General features: G+C 36.3%; 1 protein-coding gene across 4 annotated transcripts in view; it reads left to right on the top strand.

The window, feature by feature from the left end:
* THSD7A (thrombospondin type 1 domain containing 7A) overlaps positions 1 to 20610 on the top strand; it is a 428494-nt gene that overhangs the window by 256373 nt on the left and 151511 nt on the right. For all 4 annotated transcript variants that reach the window (XM_032402031.1, XM_032402029.1, XM_032402030.1 and 1 more), the window contains 2 exons: positions 4581 to 4736; positions 6022 to 6234. In XM_032402031.1, coding sequence (XP_032257922.1) covers positions 4581 to 4736; positions 6022 to 6234 — 369 coding nt within the window. The remainder of the gene's footprint in view (positions 1 to 4580; positions 4737 to 6021; positions 6235 to 20610) is intronic.

A 20610-nucleotide genomic window follows, 5' to 3' on the forward strand; every position in this document is an offset into this window, starting at 1 on the left:
GACAGAAATCAATGAATTTGAAAACAGAAAAACAATAGAGAAAATCAATGAAACATAGAGCTGATTCTTTGAACAGACCATTAAAATTGAAGCTTCTAGCAAGGCTGATAAAGTAAAAAGAGAAAAGACACAAATCACTAACATCAGGGAATGCCAATTTAACAGGGGATATCACTGTAGACCTTACAGCCAGCAAAAGAATAACAAGGGAACACCACAACTTTATACACATAAATTTGACAATGTAGACTAAGTGGAAGGAATCAAAAAATCAAAGTGGAAAAACACAACCTACTGTAATTTACTCAATATGAAATAGATTAGTTTTATCCAGAAAATAGAAGAGGGGACAAAGACAGTACAACAAAAAGTACAACAAAAATTCACCATATTTATAGGCTAAAAAAAATCACACGATAATATTAGTCAATGAAAAAGAGTTTGACAAAATTCAACACCCATTGATGATAAAAACCCTCAGAAAAATAGGAATAAAGAGAAACATCCTCAATTTGATAAAAGGCATCTACAAAAATGTATAGCTAGCATTGTACTTAGTAGTGCAAGACTGAACTATTCTTTCCCTAAGATTAGTAACAAAGTGGCTGCATTGCTCTAATATCTCATGGCTTTCTTCTCTGTATGTCTTCACATGGCCTTCTTATAAGGACACCAGTCACTGGATTTAAAGCTCATTCTAATCCAATGGGACCCCACTAACTAAATACATTTGCAATAATCTTATTTCCAAATAGGTCATATTGTGAAATTCTAGTAGACCGAATTTGAGGCGGGAGGGAGGCAGGGGGAGACTGTTCAACCTAATACATGTACCCTGGTTGTTTCAATGTCAGTATTCTGGTTGTGACATTATAAGTTTGTAAGATCTGACCATTGGCGGAAACTGGGTAAAGGATACATAGGATCTCTGTGAAGTTACAATGTCATGAAAATCTATAATTATCTCAGAATGAAACATTTAATTTTAAAAATCACATATTGCTATTCTGAGGGGTTACACAGTGGGTGTATCTTCAGAATATCTCCCTGAGCACATTGCTGGAAACAAATATCTGAAGTTTACTTCCTATAATATTTTTTTCCATTGTAATGCTCTAAGCATAAAAATACAGAAATATTTCAGACCTACAAAAATGTACCAGTCTCATTTTTTGTTTGTTTGTTTTATTAAGTCCAGAAAAGTTTGGACATTCTTTTATGACCTCATAAAGAATGCAATGTACAAATAATTGTATACCGTTTAAATCATACGCAAACAATAAAATGTGCCCTTTATTTTCAAGAGATCAACAATAAAACTTTAAAAAAAGTTTAACAGAAGTTCTGTGAAACTTGTACTGGATGAATAATTTCTTAAGTGATAAAATTATACCAAAGTAATGACAAAGATTCTCTTGACATTGTAACTTCACAGAGATCCTATGTATCCTTTACCCAGTTTCCGCCAATGGTCAGATCTTACAAACTTATAATGTCACAACCAGAATACTGACATTGAAACAACCAGGGTACATGTATTAGGTTGAACAGTGTCTCCCCCTGCCTCCCTCCCGCCTCAAATTCAGTCTACTAGAATTTCACAATATGAAGAAATTCATCTTCACAATATGAAGAAAATCTAAGAAATTCAAATCTCAATATTTGAGAATATGGGATCAGCAGTAAACACTGCGTTATGGAATACAGTACTACAGGACTTATATCTCACAGATTGAACTAGAATCCAGTAAATTCTTCTGGAACTGTCCTTTATTTCATTTATTGAATCACAGTGATTCCATATAATTCATGGGCAAAAATAGAATTGACAGAGTTTTTGAGGAGCTCAGCTAGTATCGGTTATTTACATCAATCAATATATACTGTATTTACAAACAACAACAACAACAACAAAACTAAAGTGAAAATCACCAAAGGAATAGATCATACACAACAAATATATTCAATTATATATTTATTTATATAAAGACATCTATAAAATTGAGGTTATTTTTCAATAACTATTATCTCAGTATAGACTTGGTTAGCTTAGCAGTATTTTGCTTCAGGCAATATTTTCTCAAGCCTTTATTCATCACTTTTCTCTTTTAATAGCTCAAGAAGATTCTTATGACTGAATATTCTATTTGATTCATTCAAAATATGCCAAAAGCTAAAATTAAGCTTATTTAAAAAAAAATGACCAGGTATTAGAAACAATGTTTTAACCTGTTTCCTTGATAAAACCTGTTTCCCTCCTAAAGTTTTCAACCTTATATATTCCTCACAATTGCATGGTCAAGGTAGACTTTGTAAGAAGTAGATTTTCCTTTGTAGTAACCATAATTTCCAAAACAATGTAACACCACTAAATTTTAAGTTAATTTTAGTCTATTAAAAGAAAAAAAATGGAGACTTTTCAGGTAATACACACAATTGTTAATTTAAATGATAGTGTGAAAGACTCCACAGGTGAAGAAATTACTTATGTTAATTTGCAGTTATAGGAGTTTTTCTATATACTGTAGCCTTACATTGGCCAAGGTTCTCCAGAGAAACAGACCAATAGGATATATGTATAGATCATGTAAGAGGAGATTTATTATAGGAATTGGCTCACAGAATTATGGGAATGGGGTCACTGGTGTAATTCCTGGTTTTCCAGAACCAGGAACTCTAATGTCTAAGAGCAGGGGGAAGATGGATTCCATAGCTCAAAAAGAGATTTTACCCTTCGTCCACTTTTTATTTCTACCTGGGTTCTCAAAGGATAAGATAGTGCCCCACCCACATTGGTGAAGGCTGTCTTCTTAATCTACTGATTCAAATGCTAATCTCTTCCAGAAACATCCTCACAGACAGACCTAGAAACATTTTAGCAGCTATGTGGGCATCCCTTAGCCCAGACAAGTTGACATATAAAATTAACCATCACAAGACTCTTAAGCCTGTAAGGATATTAAAAATTGTTTTCATTTTATGTGAAATATGTATCACTGACATTGTTATTTTTTTATATTTAAAGAAGTGAAGCATTTATTTCTGTATTTTCTGTCATTAGTGTGCCAAATACTTTCACTGTTGAAAGCAACAAAAGTAATCATTTTGGGCTGTGGCTGATGTTACGATGCGCAATAGCAACAATTCGATAAACTTAAGTGAGAATGCTTATGGTGCTCCATACTAAGCAAACTAAGAGTGCCCATTTATTTTCACTGCAGTGGTGGTGGGCAGGGGAGGCGGGAGTGAGAGGGGAGAGGAGAGAGATTAAGTTATGTACTCCTAGGAGAAAAAGAAAAAAAAATCTAGAATATTTTTCAGAACTGAGAAACTATTTTCGAAAGAGGAGTTAATGTAACAGCGTTCAGGTAGCATTTATGATTGTGTGTGCACGCAGAAAGTTGAGGGATGCACAATACCTACAGTTTGCCTTAGAGTTTAAACTACAAACAAATATATTTAGTACGTTTATTTAAAAGTTAGGATAATTTAGCTTAAAATATCTTAATTTCTCTGTGAGCTTCTAAATGTAACCCATGTGATTGGAATTTGATAGTTCTTCACATAAAGAGAATGAGAATTATCTAAGACCTCTATTATTTCAGTCCTTTATGCTACAAGGGTGGGCATTCCAAATTATGAGATGGAAATAGCAACTAGCTTTTATTTAAGGTAATGTCAAAGACATTTACTTCTTAAAATCTTTACAAGAAAAACAACTATAGCTTTATATTTTATAATATACCACTAAACTTGAATTTCTTCTGCTTTCCATATAGCTTCTAATATCTCTTAGTCATTTTTAGCCAAAACTATGGACACATCTTGACATTAAGTGTCAAATGTGTGTCCCCTACAAAATAGCCGAACTTCAGGCATCAAAAAAGAAGGGAAGCAAGGGCAAACAGTATTTATTCACAGTTCATTGGTCAACATATGAACAGACATGGACAATTCTAAATTAGTCGCCTTAGCAATTCTGAGATTTAGATCACATATGCAGATAATATATTCTGTAAAAGTTCTAGAAAGTATCTGGTGAGTCATGTAGCTGGGGGTAGAGAGAGATACCCCATTGGTGGCATGGGCTCTTCATTATATCCACCACTTACCCTTTTGTGGACCAAAAGGAAAGGGAAGACTGCTCCACCCGAAGCCACCCAGTGCAGACTTTTTCCATATGCTATATAGCTGTAGGCCCTCTACCACTGTGTTCAGTCCTCTGAAGCAGATTCCATTTATTTAGAATCTAAATATAGAATTGTAGAGATAAAACTGACCTTAAGGATTGTTTTACTAATTAGGAAAGTTAGACTCGGCATTATTAAGTCACCGGGCTAATAAGTGATAAAGCTGGTGATCAGTCTCTGAGATTTCCTTGAATCTCAGTCCGGTTTCCTTGAACTACACTGTGCTGCTTTTTCCCCACTCCCTCTCCTTTTTTTCTAGGATGTAGCTAAGAAGCAGTGGAATAATGTCTTGGTGGCACTTGTCCTTCTCTGTACACACAGAAAAATCGTATTGTTGACCATAACAATTTGTTTAATTCTTAAGGGATTTCTGTACTTTTCTCCAAACAGCCTCAAAACCAGTGGACTTGAAATCATGCACTGGTCCCGTCCCTAATACTACACAGCTGTGCCATATTCCCTGTCCAACTGAATGTGAGGTTTCACCTTGGTCAGCTTGGGGACCTTGTACTTACGAAAACTGTAATGACCAGCAAGGCAAAAAAGGTATGTATTATTAACATGACATGCTTAAAACTCCCATCAGTTGAGTCAAACATGAATTATTCTAAATAATGTCATTAGTGTGCCAAATACTTTCGTTAGTCTTTGTTACTCGTGCTTATTCATTCATCTGTGATATTTTCCAGAATGGCTAATGAGTATCGACTGCAAAAGATGAATAAACCTACTCTGATGTTGGTACACTAAAACAAGTTAATTATCTAAATCTTTGTCCCCTTATCTGTAAAAGGGATGTAATATCTGCTACTAAAGTTTTCTCTAAAGATTCAATGAGATAATAAGCATAAAGCACTTAATTCAGTGCCTGATCCATAGCTAGTCCTCAAAAAGCAAAAAAACTCCTATTACTTTGAAGTTAAGAAAGGGAAAAAAAAAAGGCTCTATTACTCTTATGATGCACATGATATATCTAAGAGGAGGACAATAGATGCAGTGGTTTCCTATGTAGTGGGCATGATGGGGTAATATTCACATGATCTAGTAATTAGAAACATTTTATTTTCTTTCTAAGACAGTCTTCTAGTGATTCTAATATGTTCACATAGCAGTAAACAGACTTATTAATTTTGCTAGTGATTCTAATATGTTCACAAAGCAATAAGCAGACTTATTAATTTTGGTATACCCTGTCCAGAAGGGCAGCACTTAGGTGCTATTAAAGCACAGAGCACGACTCTGAAGAGTCCTCATTAGAGCCCAGATGCTTTATATCATCACTAGTTCATATTTCCGGGGCATCTAAAATCAACTAAGCCTCAAAGAGATAATTTATCTGGGACCATCCAACCTCTCAGAGGTTTCCTTTCAAATTTAATTATGTGATAGTGCTGAAAAATTCAAAGTAATACCACTTTGTCTGGTCATGAATATTTCCAAATAGCTTGAGATTTCATTGTGTCTTTGAATATTTTATAACTACAGACTTTCCAAATCAACCAAAATCATTTTATGTGTGTGTCTTTGTCTGTCTGTCTTTCTCTCTCTGCTTCTGCCTCTCTACCTCTCTCCAGTCCTTTGAAGGAGATAAGAGACATATGACTTTTCTTGCCTTCCCTCCTTGGCCATTCTGTTCATTCATTCATTTACTCATTTAATAAATGATTAATAGGCTCACACTAAGCTAGAGCTTGGGGATATACTAGTGATTAAAGCAAATCTGACTTCTACCCTCTACCCTCATCCAGCTTTCACTCAAGTTTTCATTCAGCCTTTGGAAATATTCAACCCATGGCAGTAACAATAAATATATCCTTCCCCAATAATTCAGGTTTCAAACTGAGGAAGCGACGCATTACCAATGAGCCCACTGGAGGCTCTGGGGGCCCTGGGAACTGCCCTCACTTACTGGAAGCCATTCCCTGTGAAGAGCCATCCTGCTATGAATGGAAAGCAGTGAGGCTTGGAGACTGTGAACCAGACAATGGAAAAGAGTGTGGCCCAGGCACTCAAGTTCAGGAGGTTGTGTGCATCAACAGTGATGGTGAGTCAGGCAGGTGCATCTACCCTGCTGTTACGAATGTCTATTTAACCCTGGAGATACGCCTTAGCTTATGGTAAAGTCTTGTGTCCCTTTCTCAAAATGGGTTCCATGTACAAACACAGAAATAGCTTCTTCTTCCTTTCTTCCTTCCTTCCTTCTTCCTTTTTTCTTTCCCTCTCTCTCTTCTTCCCATCTCTTTCCCTTCTTCTTTCTTTCTTTTCCTCCTTTCTTCTTTCCTTCCTTACTTCTTTCTTTTTTTTTCCTTTTTCTTTTCTTACCCCCTTTTTCTCAGTCTCTCAATCTCTCTCTCTCTCTCTCTCTCTCTCTCTCTCTCTCTCTCCAATTGTGGCAATGAGGAGGTTCTTTGAACAATCACAGGGTACTTTTTAATTTGAAAGCAGGTAACATAGAGTAAGAATTAAATCATCATCAAGGCAATACAGTATTAAATTGCCATTGCCATTTAAAATAACATAGTGGGGCACCTGGATGACTCAGTTAGTTGAGCATCCAACTCTTGATTGATCTCAGCTCAGGTCTTGATCTCAGGGTCCTGAATTCAAGCCCTGTGTTGGGCTCCATGCTGGGCATGGAACCTACCTAAAAGAAAAAAAAAATAGCCTGGAAAGGTAACATTTTCTAAGTGGGCATTTTTAACTTGCCATAGATATTTAAATAAAGAAGGATTGTAAGAATTGGTTGACTTGAATCGAGAAGCCTTTATTTCCTGCCCTGATATTGTGTCTTAGGGATATAATTTAATTTCCAGACTCCCAAGCCACATGGCCTATTGTGGCCTAGATTCCTGAATCAACCTCCAACTTCTGCATGCCGTACCCCCCACCACACAAGGAGTGTCATAGAGCTACTGGGATGGTGATTTTCCACAAGGTTCCTTTCCTAAACCATAAGAATTACCTTAGATTTTCACAACTGATTTTTGTTTGATAAAATATCCTGTCTTGTTGTTACCCTGATGTAAGATTTTTACATTCTTTCCTTGAGTGCTGTTACTATTTTGGGGAGATCCCCTTACTCTTCAGTAATCTCTGAGTCATTCTTAGGAAACATAGAACTCCTCGTGACATAGTTTAAAACCTTTGACTAAGATCATCTCTAAGGGTCCTTCCAACTCTCGAATGCTATGACTCTGCACATCGGAGTAGCATGAGAACCAAGCCCCAGGGTCCCCTGATTTGACAGTTTAAGCTGTTTACAGCATATGCAGAAACATTCTGGTGCCCCCTCAGGGGCAGTGGAACATCTGGTAACCGTCATAATTCCTTCCATCCTATTTTCTTCCAGCAAGCAGGATTGTTTCCTCCTGTGACTCAGTCACTGTTCAGTAGAGAAAGACACTCTCTGGGGTGAGACACTGACAGACACTGCTAGTACTGAGAAATTAGCCTTTCGACTTTGAAACGTACAGTGTTGTCTTTGTCCAAGGACCAACATCATCGTGCAGGGCAGCATTAGGTAAAATCCAGACCAGCACTTGAGGTTGAAAGGTGAAAAAGGGGATTATTGCTCCAGATATTTTATGATGAATTTTATGAATTCTGGCTTTTTTCGAAGATTTTCTGCTTTTCATAGATGTAATTACCTATGATACATCTCTCTTTAGCTTTTACCCCATTCTACTCTAAAGGGAAAGAAAAGAAGATTGACATCTAATGGGGAAAATAAGCAAAAGAATAGCATTTATACATCTACTTCAAATCTTTATTTGGATTAGATGGCAATCTATTTTATCTTCTTTCTGAGTTGCTGTGAAAATAATGAGTCATATTTATTTCAGCATCACTGGTACTCCCTTACTGATACTTCTTACTAATTTTTTTCCTAAATTCAAATAAGTTTCCTTATCCTTCTATAGACCTTGGGAGGAACTGAGATCCCACACACCGTATAAGTTGTATATGCGTGAACTAAGATGACAAAAAACCCTAAGATAAAAAGTTCCTTGTGCATGGAACTTCTGCCTAAATATTATTAAATGAAAAATCAGATCTCACTTATTTCAGTGATCTTCTTGATGTTAGTACAAATCCAGTATATTTTAAATATACGAGAGAAACTATCTTAAAAATATCAGTGGTAAATTTTTATTGTGTCAGGTAAAAAATATTTTGTAACACAAGTAATCACCGCCTAAAATACCTTATGGAACACTAAAACACGAAAAAACAAGCAGGAGAATGAGTTATGTATGTCTAGTTATATTGAAAAGTAATGTATGTTATAACCTAAAATGCACATTGGCAACTCCCAGTATCCATAAGTTGGTTTCACTTTGCCTATCTCCCAGAAGAGTGAATTAAGGAAAAGAAGTATGCTCTTGATATTCAGTTTGGTATTATTGTCCTTTATCAGGACGTCTTTCATCATTAAATTTTACTTCCTGTCATGAATTTGTTGTGGTGCAACTCAATATTTTAACTGGCTCAACTACAGAGGGGTATAAAATCAGGACAATTCTTTACTATTGTAAATCCTCAAGGCTGCTCAAATTTATATATAGCTGAAACCTATTGGGCTGGTAGACTAGAACAAAAGCTGGAGACTTGTAAATACTACTGCCGTATTATCATGTGGTCACCTGGTAAGTGTTTAGCAGCTGCACCAAATGTTGTTTTGTAATTAAATCGAACCCAGGGAATTAAAGTTGATTAGTTGTACAGACTCTACCCCTAGGCCTGGCTGCTGCTATAGATTTTGTTTTATAATTAAGTTAAAGCTCAACTAGGGAAATGAAAAATTAGAGCCTGTGAATGTTAGCAAATAATAAAAAGGCTTTTTTTCCTCCCATGTTCCTCACAAATTTCACAACTTTGTTACTGACTTCAAAGCATTTGAAGCCTCTTTTCTTTTTCCTGAACTATCCTTTGCCCAGGCTTCCAAAGATCTTTAGGATTTGTTGCTGGTTATTCTTCATTTTTCCAATTGTCTTTGAAGAAGCAAGATTGGGGAAGGGTTTGGAGAACACTCAGGAGGAATTTTACATAGATTCTCTGACAGAGGATATAAACAGAAATGTGAGACAAAAGAGAACTCAGAAGACAATCAGGCTCTACAAAAAGAGATGAACACGTGATGTGTAATAGAGAAAAATATCACTCATAATTTAAGGATCGTCAGAAAAGCAGTACCCTATCTCTGAGCACAAATACAGGAACTGTTCCAAAGGTCTGATGGTGACATTTGGGGTTAGGTGGGGGAGAGATCCTAGAGTTTGTTGGACCTTTAAGAAAAACAAGTCTGCCCTATTTACATTTTTGTGAAATTTGTGTGTTTTATTTAAAGGTATAAATTTGGTGGGGCAAGAGTACTTTTGGTACTCTTGGTTGGTAAACAACAAATTGGTTGGTTAGAGATAGAACAAATCAAGACTTTTAGGCTGAGAGTGGAAAAGAAAATCCATTGTCTTATTGATTACTTAAGGAGACTGTAAACCAAATATTGTTTGCACATATCTCTCCCCTCTGTTGAAAAAAAAAAATGATGCCATCTATAGCCTATGTGCTCTATTTTAGATATGAGAATTTCAAAGCCACGGTTTTGTATTTTATTATTGGTATTACTTTGTTAAGCAGTGAATTTCAACAGTTTCAAAATGCCTACAACTCCTATGCTACATTTCTTATTCTTCTCCATATCAGTAAAAGTTAACATATAACCAATGACATTGACATATATGACTAACATTCATACTTGACACAGATTTTTGTGAAAACAAAATACAATATTTCTGTGGAAGTAAATCAATACAATTCATCATTACATTGCTCCTAAAGATACAGTTAGAAGTAGCAGTGACCAGCCAGGGCCCTCAAAGTATATCGTGCTATTCTTGAAGCACTATGGCTCTGGCTCAACTTCTTCCTCTTCTATTGGGTAAAGCATGTGAAAATTTATGAAAATGCCATTATTATATGGATAACCTTTAATCACCCTAATTTATTTGTTAAAACCAGCTGACTTGAAATGTCATTAACAACAAATGTTTTCCGTACGCCCAAAACTTGATTGTAACACACCATTGCATCATGCCACCATGGTTAAAAACTACTGGATTACTAAGAACGTCTGCCAACAAATGCCTTATGTACAAATGGAAGTACTACATCAATAATATTAGGTATTTATAAGTCTTATGTAAATGGATATAAGATACATGGGCATATGTATATATTCATTTTATGTGAATATTTTTTCAGTTTACTCTATGAGATGCTAGATCCATTTTTGCAAAGAGTGTTCTAGATCCCCCAGTATTGGAATCGCCTTAAGTATGCTATAAAATCAGACTCCTCAGTCTTCTCTATAGACCTGATGAACTGCAGTCTATGCAGGCAAGTCCCAGAAAGCTGCATTTTTATGAAGCTCCCTAGATTGTTCTGATGTGCAATGAAGTTTATGAAGCAATGTACTAAAATGAGAAAAGGATTGTTTTGGTGGAACCTAAGACCCAACTCTGTTACCCAAAGACTGCCAGCACCAAGGCAAACTGACTGAATTTGGATAATGCTGAAAAAGACCTGTGAATGAGAATACGTTGAGATTAGTAGTGAGGCATGCCTTTACAGTAAGTGTTTCTGCGTCTTCTGGAGCCACTGCATCTCATCAGAAGTGCCCAAAGAGCCAACTATAAAAGATGGGAGATGATGATATTACTGTCCAGAGCCCTGGCTTGGCACGTGACTGCTTATTCTTTCTGAGATTTTTACCACGAGTTTCTTTCTTCTGGAATGAGATAGGTATCCATATATGAGTAGAGGGAAGGGAAGACTTGAATAGTATTTCTTTCCCAAGTACTTCATGTCATACTTCTTTTTTCCCACATGTTCAGTATTAGGATATAAGGGGCTATCATTTCATATCTTCAGGTAAATACAGGAATAAACATCTAGAAAATATTAAAAATTTTTACCTCTGGAAGGCAAGACTCAGTGTAGGGAGAGATGGGGTGAGGTACTGCTCTATTTTATCTTAAACCTTGTGGTACAATTTGTGTCCAATTTATAAATTGTATAAACACTGGATTAATTTGTCCAAATATTTATTAAGAATATTTAAATAGTAATAATATTTATTAAGAAAACAGTCTGGAGGGGGACAGAAGTATGTGGAATGAGGAGTTAAAGAATGGGGAGCAGAGCATTCCAAGAATAGAAAAAGAAATTATAATGCTTATAGTTGAGACTAATATTTTGACTGATTGAGAGTATTCATAAGCCCTCCTAGAAGCATAAGCCAGGTCAAGGATTAGGATGCACACAGTTTATTAAGGACGTGATCCCAGGAGAAACCAGTAAGAGGAGTGGGAATAAAGAAGCAAAATCGAGAAGAGGGAATGTGTGTTGGGTTCCCAAGACCTCACCGTGGGTCTGTAATTCACTGGAGGGACCCACAGAACTCAACAGAGTCATACCCACAGGTATGAACTATTTACAGTGAGAGAATACAAAGCAAAATCAGCAAAGGGAAAAGGCACATGGGGCAAAGTCTGGAGGAAACCAGGCACAAGTTTCCAACAGTCCTCTCCCCATGGAGTCCCAGAGGATGTGCTTAATTTTTCACCAATGCGTTGTGACAGTACATGTGAAGTATTGTCTTCAGGGAAGCTTATCTGAGCCTAGGTGTTCAGGGTTTATGTTGGGGGTCAGCCGTGTAGTCACCCTCTGCCTAGCTCATAAAAAATATTCTGGACTCCCAAAAGGGAAGTACATGGTCAGCCTAAACCGTGTTGTTTATGCAAATACTTTAAGCACAGTGATCAACACTTCTCATTTAGAGAATGGTGAAGGCCTCCAGAAACTGAAGTTCCCAGATGCAAGCCAAGGGTCAACGTAGTGAGCAAGACTGTCTAAGGGTAGCACTTGGGCTTGCTGTGTTAACTGTTTTGCACAGGGAAACAGCAAAGTTGCAGACTCACTCTGATTAAGGGAGATACTCTGGAATTTAAATTAAACCCCAAAGGTTGTGGATTTAGGAAAAAGGAGCTGGGCTTTTAAACTCACATCAGTTGACTGTTGGCTCACAGCTGCTGGAGGAAGGAGGAAGGTGGGTCCCAGAAATTTCTAGCTCTCTGTATTAGCCAGACAACTCTAGTGCCCAAGGTAATTCAACTGAAAGTCAGGAAGGAGATATTAGCAGCAGAATCTGAGAGACGGGTGCAAAGATCCAGTAAAAAGGGTCCCAGGAGTTCCAAGCTGTGCAATAATATTGTCCAGGAAGAGATTCAATTATAGTGGGGAAGGTTTATAAATGTTGTATATACTAAACAAACCTAAAACCTGGTAATTGTGTCTTCTGTACTACAGAGGAATGCCCATGAGGATACAGGTTTTCCAATTTAGGGAAATGATTTGATGGGACATTTTGGTTGACAGATATGCAGTACTCTTTATATTGCTTGAATAATAACAAGAGAAGAGCTGAGTTCTGCAAAATAAAATAGAATATTTAAGCTTCCTGGAGCAGTATGGAGAGAGAAGTATGGAGTTTGGAGATTAATAAGAAAGATGTGAGAAGGGTCTGAAAGAAGTGAGAGAAATGATCTCGAGAAAAAGTTTGAGGAGGGCCACAGCTAACTAGAAATACCCTTTGGTATGAAATAGGTGACTCCATCTTGCAGGTTTGTTCAGGATAGTACCATTTTCTTGAGGTCATTATTAATACCACCCCCTTTGTCCTAATAAGTGTCCTGCTTTGGAAAGCAAGTGGTATGATCACCCTAGGAATGACTGATAAATTCTGAGACAGAGGAGGCAAAAATTTGGAACCAAAAGTTTTAGGAGAAATATTAGCTCCGTGAAAATCCTAATAGAAAATAAAGAGAGGGAGGATCCACAACCACTTAAGAGGTTGCTGAATTCCCCAATGGAATTAAAATAATTCTATTTGAATTTTAATGGAAAGTGGAACTTCAAAAGGCTGAAAAATCTGAAAACAAGCAGCAGACATTGAGATTGTTTAATATTTGAAAATGTTAGACTGTCTTTTTGAGAACATAAAGAGCATATTCATAAATATTTGTGTTCCTTTCCACCAGGAGAATAACTTTTGTGCCATATTTTGTCATAATTATTTATCCATGATGGATAAGAACATCATAATACGCAAGTGGGAGTTAGGAAAACTTAAGTTAAAATTTGTGTAATTTTAGAAGGGAAACTAACCTTAATAAGATTGGCTTCTAAAACTTTGGCCAGAACTCCAAGTTCAGATCAATTCAAATGTCTGTAGAGCTAGATGAAAACACAATTTCAAAAGCATGATCACTCTCTGGAACTGGAATCTACTTCTTAACACACATTACACAGCCATTACATGGAAAAGCTGATCTTTTAAAGGCAAGAATATGTCCTATAACGGAATTGTTTTTCTGTAATTTAAGCAATAAATCAACTAAGAAGTTCCCTTCCTGGAGAATGCTATGCCATTTAATGTGGTTGGAATATAATTAGGTTGGATGTTATGCTTAAATCTAAGGTCTCTTACTTTACAATTAGGATCATCTAACACTGTTGGTAGGAGTTTTTTCCTATAATTGGGTTGAGATTCTCTATTTAATTTGTTGTAAAGATGAAAATCATTAGAAAATTTAAGGCAGCAGCTTATTCTTTACTGTTGGTTTGTAGTAATCACAATTTTATTTTGGCTTAAAAAATCTAGCACAAGATAACCTGATCTGTCTGCTGTGGTGTGGGTGTGTGTGTGGGTGTGTGTATTATATTTTGATATATTGGGTTTTTTTCTTGTTTTTTTAAAATATTTTATTTATTTATTTATTTATTTATTTATTGGAGAAAGAGAGAGAGATGGTGAGAGAGAGCACAAGCAGGGAGGAGAGGGAGAAGCAGGTTCCCCGCTGAGCAGGGAACCCAATGAGGGGCTTGAACCTAGGACCCTGGGATCATGACCTGAGCCGAAGGCAGATGCTTAACCAACGCAGCCACCCAGGTGCCCCTATTTTGATATATTGTTAATAAAAATTATTTTTTGTTTGTAAGGAAACCATCTGGATTGAGCAAGTGTTCTTTTGCACTGAAATGTCTTAGCAAAAAGTAGGGTTTTATAAAGAATTTTCTTTTTTAAAGTAAGGGAGAATTAGCAGAAGCCTCAGATGAAAGTTAAATAAGCACTAGTTTACTTACCACTTGATGAGATATGACATAAGTTTCTCACTAAGTGCTAGCTATCACTTCAAATGGGAAATAAAAGAAGAAAAAAAAAAAGACAAAAAGCCTGTCACTTTATCATGGGTAGTCAAGTGCCTTAACAAAACTCAGGTTAGTCAGTTTACTCATAGCTGGGTCAGTAAAAGCCAGTATGGATGAAAAGTCAAATTAGACAGGAGTTTCTGTCAAATTAGACAAGAGCTGAATTATCAAACTTAACGGATGCGTTCCTTTCCTTACATTATCCCTTGTTTGCTTCTTCAACTCTGCTTATCTCTTATCTCCTGTCAGATTTTGTCTTCCCATGACCTCATTGGTTTTACTTTCCTCTGATTCCCTTCCTACCTCTCAGGCCATGTATCATTTAACTATGACTGGCTAACATATCACCATAGAACTCACTGGCTGAAAACAAAACCAATTAGGATTTCCCATGATTCTGGGAAGTTCCAGTTCAGATTTCACCTGGGCCCATTTATGGAGGTTTGGCTATGACTGGAAGGTCCAAGATGGCCTCCCTCACGTATTTTGCAGTTGGTGCTGTGTGCTGAGGTACACTGGTGCTTCTCCACATGGGCTCTCATCCTCCTATAAGCTAGACCAGCTCTCTTAGATGGTGGTTTTAGGGCACTGCTCTGAGAGGACAAAAACAAGCTGGCAGGCTCTTGGACTGCACATTGTCACTTCGGCCACATTCTATTGGTCAAAGCAAGGCACAGTGACAACTCAGATCTCGTAGGTAGAGAAGTAGACTCTATCTCCCGATGAGACCCATTACAAAGAATTATGGCCAAAAATTTGATTTACTACAGTCCACCCTCCGGTCACAATTGTTTTCATTCCTTCCACAGGAAAAGTACACCCTGTCCTAACGCAAGAACACCAAAATTCTCATGCAGTTATATCATTCACCATCTCATGACCTGCATCTGATTCAAATATAGATGAGACTTATCAGATACAGTAGTTGGGTGTGGTTATTCTTTTATTTTTATTGATTGATCGATTGCACATATTAACTTTGAGCTCTTATTTTCAGAGGAGCTGTGGGTTTTTTCCCCCCCAAGGAAACTTGTCATAAAGTCTCTTCTGTGCACTTCAAAATAACCTAATATTATCCTTTAGTCATAGATTTTTTTTAGAGGAAAAAAATATACAATATAAAAAATACATATAACATTTTTATGTACAGTCTTGTTTGATTAACTTAGAATTATAGAACTTGCCATCTTAAACAGAATTGTAGTTTGTATTTTTCACATAGTACCACACACACACACACACCCCAAAAGACATTATTATTTTAGATAATGGGATTAGAGTATTTATTTTTAAAATACTTTTGGACAGTGTTTAAGTGCTTTTGTCCCTAACTTGCATATTTCCAGTCCTTTCTGTTTTCTAAAAAAAGTATTTTATCATAGTGCTTAAATTTTCTTCCTACTAATTAAATCCTATATCCAGAAACCTTCCCTATGAGCTTACAAAGGTCTTTTGATTATTGTGGGTTTTTTTTTGGGGGGGGGGAGGGTTGTTTCTTTTTTTTTTTCTCTTGAAAATAATTCAATCCTACAGAATCTTTCAGTTTAGCTGAACATCTGCAGAATTTTTTAAGGTGCCAATACATGGAAAATATGACCTTCATATTAAAAGATACTTCAGTTTCTGGACACAGTAAAACTTTGAACCATTCGGGTAATTTATTTAAAAAAAATAGAGCCCTTTTGACCTTAATCGAAAGTATACATGTTTTCAAGATCATATTCTGCACTAATGTGGTGTTTTACACAAAGTGATTTCTGAAAAATGGTTCTTCTGAGATAATGACTTCGTATAATCAGTTCATGTTACTTATCACAAAAAACCTGATTTCAGATTGAAACTGGAACTCTGTTGTTTCTAGGGTGTGGCCTGTTAACTAGAATCAGAAGCCTCTTAACTAGAAAGATAAGATATCCCCCCCTAATTCTCTCCACATATACAACATATAATGATGTAACAGAGACCAGAAAATCAGAATAGATTCTCCCATTCAAAAATGAGAAAAATAGGAAGTCTTCAGAAGGGTCTGGTCTTTATCAATTCTGAAATCCAGCCTGTTCCCTCTTTACCAAGAACAGGGGAAATCCTTGATCTCAGCCGATGTTTGTTCTCTGAAAGTCATTCTCTAGTCCATTATTCTCCTTGGCTCTTTGTTCTTCACTCTGGACTCTTGGATTTTCTACAGATGTCTTTCCCTTTTTATAAGAAATGGCTTGTATTTGTAGCTGATGAGCTTTCTCAATCTGCCTCCCGCCTATATAAATCACAGAGCCCAGGGGCCTTTCTTTCATTTTGAACTGTCTCAATTTCTCTCAGACTAAGTTGGCAGTGTTTTAACAATATAACACTTAATGCTTTGGGTTTCTTATCTCATTGGAGATCACTCCATGCCCCAAAAGCCATATCCATAATTTATATCATTTATTTTTGAGAAAAGCTTCTCTTTACTTTGGACCATGTATGAGGCTACTGTGGAAAAACGGCTTTAAGATTCTTAGAAGCCTTTTATGAAACTGAGAGAGTCTTCTAGGAATCACTTAACTATTTCTGAGGTATTATCAGAGAATTTTTAGCTACATCCTTAAATTGATTTTTACCTTAGGCCATTTATTACTCTGAAAATCTTCTGCCAGATGACTAGAGGTGAGAAACCATTCTATTTTCCATTTCAGCACATCATGGCAGCATCTAAATGCCACCTGCACACAGAATTATTTCCTCCTTAGTTTATTACTCTCCTTATAGCATATCATCCTCCAGAGGAAAAATTAAATGGACATTTTTAATATTTTCCCTGAAAATAGCCTTATCTTTATCCACAGGTTTATTAGATACATTTTCCATCTTGCAAGTTTCCATAAGTAACTCATTATTTTGCCATCTTTTCCATCAGTATGTGACATGAAACTCTCTGTCTCCATCCTCCATTAAACGTCTTCTCACCAACTTTCAGCTTTTCCCCCCTCCCCCAAGTCTCAGAGTCATTGCTGCATGTTTTAGGTTTTTGTTAAAGCAGCACCCCATTTCTAGGTACTAAGTTCTGTGTTACATATGTATGCTGCATAGCATATCACCCTACACTTAATGATTTAAAAATTCTTTTTTCTCAATTCTGTTGCTTGGCGAGGCAGTTCTGGGATCATTGGTGCAGCTGTGTTCAGCCAGAGGGCTGGCATAACTGGGACATCTAAGTTGGCCTCATTAATATCAATGAAGCTACCTCATTTTTCTGTCATGCGTCCCCTCGTCGTCCAGTGGCCCACACTGGCTTCTTTTCAAGGTGATCTCAGGACATTGTTCCAAAAGGGCAAAACAGATGCATGATCTCTTCATGTCTGGGTTCTGGAACAATCATAAGATCACTTCTACCATGTTCTTTGGGTCAAAGCATGTTGCAAGGCCAGCCAAATTCAAGTGATAGTGGAATCAGTTATACCTTTTGATGGGAGGTCCTCATCAGAATTTGTAGATGTATTTAATCTCTACAGGCTGCTCGTTCTGTTTCCTATATGCCATATATGTATATTTTTTTCTCTGCTTCTTCCTTAAATGTGAACATTCCCTTTCAAACTTCTGCTATAAAGCTCTATCTGGAAGCCCCAAATGAAACTTGCTGACGTTTCAAAATCAGTATGTACCAAAGTCAGACTCATCATCTTTCTTCCAAAGTTAGTTTCTCCTCCAGTGTTTCTAACCTAGTTCATAGCACCACAATTTGCTCAGTCCTGATAGAGTGACATCTGTGAAGACACATGAAAGAAGTAGGAAAGTCCTATGAGAATCGGGGAAGATAATATTCTAGGCAGAAGGAGCACCAAATGCAAGACCTTGAGGTAGGAACTGCTTTGAATCTGAGAACAACAAGGCAGCCAATGTGTTTGACGTAGGGTGATTTAGGAGAAGAATAATCAGGGATAAGGTCAGAGAGGTTATGAAGGAGTGAGACCATCTGTCTTTGTCTTTTACTCTAAGATGAGTATCTGTTGGAGGGTTCGAGCTAACAAGTGACAGAAGTGACTTGTGTTTTTAAAGAATAACTCATGTTGCTTTTGTATCAGATTTTCTTCATCCTGGAATTACAAGTCTACTACCATAAATCCTCTCTTGATTATGCCATTTACCTGTTTAAAATCTCTTGTTGGCTTCCTGTGTGTTGCTTTTTTACATAAAGTTCAAAGCCATTTGGGAATGACAGAATGTCTCCCCAATCTCATCCTGCCCTTTTACCAATTGCCTTTTCTGCCCTTCTGTTTGTTACACCATTATACATTTTACAGAATTTAGTTACTTACACTTTATTGTTGCCTACTATCCCTTCTATACTGTTAGTTACTATGGGGTAGGGATCATGCCTTATTCATTTTTTAATACCGATTTCCTAGCGCTATTTCACGTTGCAGATTGTCAATAAATCTCTGATTAATGGCGACTTTCTTGCTTTCTTTTATCCCTAAACATCACATCTTTTCAGGAAATGACTCTCAGTTTCTCCTTAAGTAAATTTTTGTTATTGCTCTCACCACAAATTCAAACTTTGCCTACCAGATGTCAGACAAAGCATGACACAAAGTTGCACACTCTATTACCATCTCAATATGCCTTCAAATTCTATTACGCTAAAGTCCCAGAACACTGGAGCAAAACAGCTACTGCATTTGCATAAAAAAAAAAAACAGAATGTTCATAAAATCCTATAATCTGGAGGATTCCTCTCACTGAGTATAGGTTCAGATTCTAACTTTGCTATTTTGTCAGGTAATTTAAATCCCCTGTGACTACGTTTTCTCATCTGTGAAATACAAATAGTACAATTACCTATTCATAATATAGAGTATTCATAATTTAGAGTTGTAGAGTATATATGAGTTAATATATGTTAAGTGCTAAGAAGTGTGCCTGACACATAATAAAAACTGTTTTAAGTATTTGCTGTTACCTATCATTCATCTGAGATGAGTTCAATAGTAAAAAAGTTAACTAAGCACAAAGACTGTTCTTTTTTCTTTGTTTGGCTAAGCATAAGAATTTTATTACTTACTTATATCGATCAAATGATTTAAAGTCCATCTCATCTATTTCATAACAGCCTCACTAAATAGTGTACTTATTTTCAAAGCATATGTATGTATGTATGTATGTATGTATACATTGCCTTAAAGAAATGGGTGCCTAGATTTTATTCTCTTGGTATCAGAAAATAATAAGTATATAATGGTAAATTCCATAATAGAAATCATATCACCTATTTCACTTGTTAAATTCCGTAATAGAAAATCTTTTTACCTGTTTCCTAGATCAAGGAAGTAGATCTCTAAACTGATGTTTCTTTTTTTCCACTTGACACAGACTATTAATTCAGAGTAGTATTGAGCTAGTAATGAAGAGAACCAAGATTATTTCAGTGTGACCAAATTTTGAAAATTAATTCTTGTAACAATTTGCTATTAATTTTGAAGTAGATTATGAATGTGTATTTGTTATTTGTATGATGTAAAAATTGCACCAGATGTGTCACACAAAGAAAATTGTAGTCTTTCTTTTGTTAGCAAGATAGCAAGTTACTGACTATAGCCAGTCATTGGACTTCACTTATATAAAATCAGACAAAATTTTCGTGGAATGGCAATTAAATATAATGAGAAAAGAAATCTGTAGTAATCTTTGAACTTCAAAACCACTGGTACTTAGCACTGCAGTACATGGGAGCTGGAGAAAATATAACTTCCCCCACAAATCACCAAAATCCATACTAGGAAGTGAAAGAGGAGATGCCACCTAGCCGTGATCCTCAACCTGAGATTTATCTCAGGGACACCTATTGTTTAAACAGGGAATGAAGTATGAAAAGCCATAACATTGCAGTGCTTTTTCTTAACTTTCAGTTTTGCCAATAGGCTAAAAGGGGGTAAAGAATTTTAAGTAAATTAGTAAGAATTGTAAATATTTGATCTTATATCTTAAAATTTTAAATATTTGATCAAAAGAAATTGCTGAATTGATAGAAAATCTTAAAAGATCTATATCAATCATATATTGTTTGCCTTGTCAACATTCATTCATTCTCTTCTCTCATCAACTGTGCCTCTGATTTTTCTTTGAGGAATTCATCCATTCCCTAAACCTATTCACAAGGCTTGCTAGGATTGATCAC

The sequence above is a fragment of the Phoca vitulina genome, unplaced genomic scaffold (assembly GCF_004348235.1).
Source record: "Phoca vitulina isolate PV1807 unplaced genomic scaffold, GSC_HSeal_1.0 scaffold4, whole genome shotgun sequence".
In the NCBI taxonomy this organism is placed as follows: Eukaryota; Metazoa; Chordata; class Mammalia; order Carnivora; family Phocidae; genus Phoca; species Phoca vitulina.